This window comes from Mizuhopecten yessoensis, unplaced genomic scaffold (genome assembly GCF_002113885.1).
Source record: "Mizuhopecten yessoensis strain PY_sf001 unplaced genomic scaffold, ASM211388v2 scaffold9761, whole genome shotgun sequence".
Classification (NCBI taxonomy): domain Eukaryota; kingdom Metazoa; phylum Mollusca; class Bivalvia; order Pectinida; family Pectinidae; genus Mizuhopecten; species Mizuhopecten yessoensis.
Window position 1 is genome coordinate 7,646 of NW_018408209.1, and position 5,770 is coordinate 13,415.

At 34.5% G+C, this 5,770-nt stretch overlaps 1 protein-coding gene across 1 annotated transcript in view; it reads left to right on the forward strand.

The window, feature by feature from the left end:
- Positions 1–5,770, forward strand: part of LOC110458778 (cytochrome P450 3A19-like) — a 25,135-nt gene that overhangs the window by 7,639 nt on the left and 11,726 nt on the right. Inside the window, exons 3-4 of the mRNA XM_021510681.1 lie at positions 693–781; positions 4,607–4,752. Of these exons, the coding sequence (XP_021366356.1) occupies positions 693–781; positions 4,607–4,752 (235 nt within the window). The remainder of the gene's footprint in view (positions 1–692; positions 782–4,606; positions 4,753–5,770) is intronic.

Genomic DNA, 5,770 nt, shown 5'->3' on the forward strand with positions numbered 1-5,770 from the left:
TTGTCATTATGTATTGGCGATGTGGTATATGTTGTCATTATGTATTGGCGATGTTTTATATTTGGTCATTATATATTGACGCTGTGGTATATTGTGGCATTATGTATTGGCGATGTGGTATATTTGGTCATTATGTATTGACGCTGTGGTATATTTGTCATTATGTATTGACGCTGTGGTATATGTTGTCATTATGTATTGGCGATGTGGTATATGTTGTCATTATGTATTGGCGATGTTTTATATTTGGTCATTATATATTGACGCTGTGGTATATTGTGGCATTATGTATTGGCGATGTGGTATATTTGGTCATTATGTATTGACGTTGTGGTATATTTTGTCATTATGTGATGACATATATTTTATATCCGCTGGACCTGTGTATTTCCTACTTAAATGTTGATATATTTACATATGTTTTGTGTTTTATTTCTCTCTGAGCCAATTATGAAGATACTTGTAAAATGTCCATTATCACTGATATGGGGCCTAGCAAGAATTGATTGCGACAAAGACTGAGTTTGACATATCACATATCTATATAACGATAAAAGACATTTATAACCTGTTTACACCTTTAAGTGGATTTTTCTCGCCGTCCCTGAAAATCGGCCGATATTATCTGGAAAAAGGATGAATTTCGCAAAACAAGAACAAATCTACAATATCTATTAAATTATATTTTTTAGATGACTACAAGTGTTAACAGTTGTGCAGCCAGTGTCACAAGTGAGCTGGAAATAGCTGCAGCTACAGACAATATCATCAGCCCTAAATCGTAGGTACATACACCAACAAAACTATGTATAGCTTATATCATCACCCCTAAATCGTAGGTACGCACACCAACAAACCTATGTAAAGCTTATGTCATCACCCCTAAATCGTACGTACACATACAAAACTATGTATAGTTTATATCATCAGCCCTAAATCGTACGTACACACACCAACAAAACTATGTATAGCTTATATCATCACCCCTAAATCGTAGGTATACACACCAACAAAACTATGTATAGCTTATACCATCACCCCTAAATCGTAGGTACACACACCAACAAAAGTATGTATAGCTTATATCATCACCCCTAAATCGTAGGTACACACACCAACAAAACTATGTATAGCTTATATCATCACCCTTAAATCGTAGGTACATACACACAAAACTATCTATAGCTTATATCATCACCCCTAAATCGTAGGTACATACACACAAAACTATGTATAACTTATATCATCACCCCTAAATCGTAGGTACACACACACAAAACTATCTATAGCTTATATTATCACCCCTAAATCGTACGTACACACACCAACAAAACTATGTATAGCTTATATCATCACCCCTAAATCGTGCGTACACACACCAACAAAACTATGTATAGCTTATATCATCACCCCTAAATCGTAGGTACATACACAAACAACACTATGTATAGCTTATATCATCACCCCTAAATCGTAGGTACATACACAAACAAAACTATGTATAGTTTATATCCTCACCCCTAAATCGTACGTACACACACACAAAACTATGTATAGCTTACATGTGTATATCATCACCCCTAAATCGTAGGTACATACACAAACAACACTATGTATAGCTTATATCATCACCCCTAAATCGTAGGAACACACACCAACAAAACTATGTATAGCTTATATCATCTCCCCTAAATCGTAGGTACACACACCAACAAAACTATGTATAGCTTATATCATCTCCCCTAAATCGTAGGTACACACACCAACAAAACTATGTATAGCTTATATCATCTCCCCTAAATCGTAGGTACACACACCAACAAAACTATGTATAACTTATATCATCACCCCTAAATCGTAGGTACACACACCAACAAAACTATGTATAACTTATATCATCACCCCTAAATCGTAGGTACACACACACAAAACTATCTATAGCTTATATCATCACCCCTAAATCGTACGTACACACACCAACAAAACTATGTATAGCTTATATCATCTCCCCTAAATCGTAGGTACACACACCAACAAAACTATGTATAACTTATATCATCCCCCCTAAATCGTAGGTACACACACACAAAACTATATATAGCTTATATCATCACCCCTAAATCGTACGTCCACACACCAACAAAACTATGTATAGCTTATATCATCTCCCCTAAATCGTAGGTACACACACCAACAAAACTATGTATAACTTATATCATCACCCCTAAATCGTACGTACATACACCAACAAAACTATGTATAGCTTATATCATCACCCATAAATCGTAGGTACACACACCAACAAAACTATGTATAGCTTATATCATCCCCCCTAAATCGTAGGTACATACACAAACAACACTATGTATAGCTTATATCATCACCCCTAAATCGTAGGTACACACACCAACAAAACTATGTATAACTTATATCATCCCCCCTAAATCGTAGGTACACACACACAAAACTATATATAGCTTATATCATCACCCCTAAATCGTAGGTACACACACCAACAAAACTATGTATAGCTTATATCATCTTTTGATACTGATTTTAGTATATATGTAGTTTTGTACAGATATGCTGATGACGTTTAGCTCTGGTGATCAGTCCATATTTCCTTTGACGAACACTTGTGGAGATAATTCATTACTGAAATATCACAAGCTTGCTATTATTTTCTAAAGGAATGTAGCAGTGTGAATTATATTTCACTATCAATTTGAGAGTAAATCACAATAACACATGCTTGCTATTATTTTATAAAAGAATGTAACAGTGTGAGTTATATTTCACTATACATTTGAGAGTAAATCACAATAACACAAGCTTGCTATTATTTTATAAAAGAATGTACCAGTGTGAGTTATATTTCACGATACATTTGAAAGTAAATCACAATAACACAAGCTTGATGTTATTTTCTAAAAGAATGTACCAGTGTGAGTTATATTTCACTATACATTTGAGAGTAAATCACAATAACACATGCTTGCTATTATTTTATAAAAGAATGTACCAGTGTGAGTTATATTTCAGTATACATTTGAAAGTAAATCACAATAACACATGCTTGCTATTATTTTATAAAAGAATGTACCAGTGTGAGTTATATTTCACTATACATTTGAAAGTAAATCACAATAACACAAGCTTGCTGTTATTTTCTAAAAGAATGTACCAGTGTGAGTTATATTTCACTCTACATTTGAGAGTAAATCACAATAACACAAGTCGAAATAATGCACATTTCTATTATGTTCATTCTTGTTTCAGCAGTATAAACCTGCCATTCCCCTGCCCGTATTACATTAAGTGATATGACCCCTCCCTTCACCCTTGTATTACCTGTAAAATGTTTATGAACTTTACAATTTTGTGAAGATATTAATATGGCTTTATGTTGTTCTGCGACGAAGATATTTACTGAGCCGAAATCGAAAATAATATCACATTTCATATCCATGATCCAGTTTTCTATACTTTTCTATTAATTTCAATATCATTTCAGCATTTAAGTGTATTATACTTAAAATTATTGATATACTGATATGGTTTGTTAATTGTTAATGAGCTATACTTATTTTCCTGTTTTTAATTATTATACTATTACTACTAACATCTTCAGTAAGATGCACCTGTTTAGAGATATGTTGGATAAAAGTGTTACTTTATACACAGACAATGTACGTATCAATCGTCTGACAACGTTTCACGGCCGACTGGTCCTTTTGTCAAGCTATGACTGAGTGAGCCATTTGTTTATATCAACTTTGATTCAACTAATAACAAAATGCAATAACAAATATCCCTACTGACCCTGAAATCAAGGACAGTACAGACTATTGTGCTGATAAGCCGTTTACGTCGAACTTTACTTAAATTCACTACCAACTTGTACGGTCAGCGGGACGATTTCGTTTTGCCAGTAATGAACTTTCCTTTCCTTAAATGACAACTAGAGTAACAGCTGCTTTCCCATTCTTCTGTGTGTACATGTCGTATTAGATTGAGTATTCAAAGACTTACTTCAAATATATTAATTTCCGTGATATATGTCGACTTCTGAAAAGGCAAATTTACTAGACAGATTTTCTAAGGTTTAGGCTTATGAAAAAAATGGGCAATTAATATGGTGGCCATTTTGATCTCATTGGGACGATACTATTCATTGTGTAAAATGCAAGTCCATGTCTTTTGTTTTATCATGCTCTTGATTGTGCCTTGGAGTTTTGTTGATACTATCTAAATTTTGTTATGAGGACGTGTCATGTCTTTGATTTTACCCAGATTTTACCCAGATTTTACCCAGATTTAAATAGCGGATGTCGTCGATGTATCAGCCTTTTGATCGTATAACTTTGATAATTTCATCGATCAACTCTTTATGCATGACAAACATGTATGGGAAGCATTCTAGAGCTCTATTGAAACGTTTATAATCGCGAGAAAACCGGGTTTTAGTTTTTTAGGAATGTTCCCATGTTCTGGACGATGGACTTACTAGAAATTGTCAAGTGTATACCACGTTACAAATGTTAACAACAGTCATGACACTTTTATAATTTTATAGTTCTAACTGTTGATTCTCTCTTTTATTCAGATACTTTTCCACATATGCCCTTCGGGTAGTTTGTACATGCGCATTCGGTATCAATCTGGACGATGACAAGAAGAAAAGAGAGGCTTTTTACAGCAATGTGCGAGGCATGTTTAGCAACAAATTCAATGGGTGTCTTATTCTTGGAGGTAAAGTAATTTATTTTACAAACTTCACCATAAAAATATTCTGATTTAGATATTTTGATGTTGCTGTGTAGCTTATCTCAATATATGATATAACTAATGATGCATTTATGCTAACTGGTTGAAGGTATATCCAGTGTATCAGCTTTTGTTGCAACATATTCTCCTAACTGTTTCAGTGATATAAGACCGTGTAAGGTAATTCATTGACAAAGTTGTTTCAGTTACTGAAAATGTTATAACTTTACATCAATGCTAGTCCTGTGCATCCCTGTCATTGAAAATACCGTGTCTTCCTATCTCTGAAAATGGTTTGTATTTTACTTATTGACAATAATGTGTCTTCCCCATAATGACAGCGCTGTGATTTCCAATCAATGACAATGCTGTGTTTTCCCCATCATTGACAATGCTGTGTTTTTATATCAATGACATTGCTGTGTTTCCCCATCAATGACAATGCTGTGTTTTTATATCAATGGCAATGCTGTGTTTCCACATCATTGACTATGCTGTGTTTCCCCATCAATGACAATGCTGTGTTTCCCCATCATTGACAATGCTGTGTTTTCTTATCAATGACAATGCTGTGTTTCCCCATCAATGACAATGCTGTGTTTTTATATCAATGACAATGCTGTGTTTCCACATCATTGACTATGCTGTGTTTCCCCATCAATGACAATGCTGTGTTTCCCCATCAATGACAACGCTGTGTTTCCCCATCAATGACAATGCTGTGTTTCCCCATCAATGACAATGCTGTGTTTCCCCATCAATGACAATGTTGTGTTTCCACATCAATGACAATGCTGTGTTTTTATATCAATGACAATGTGGTGTTTCCACATCAATGACAATGCTGTGTTTCCCCATCAATGACAATGTTGTGTTTTCATATCAATGACAATGCTGTGTTTTCCCCATCAATGCCAATGCTGTGTTTCCCCATCAATGACAATGCTGTGTTTTTATATCAATGACAATGCTGTGTTTCCCCATCAATGACAATGTTGTGTTT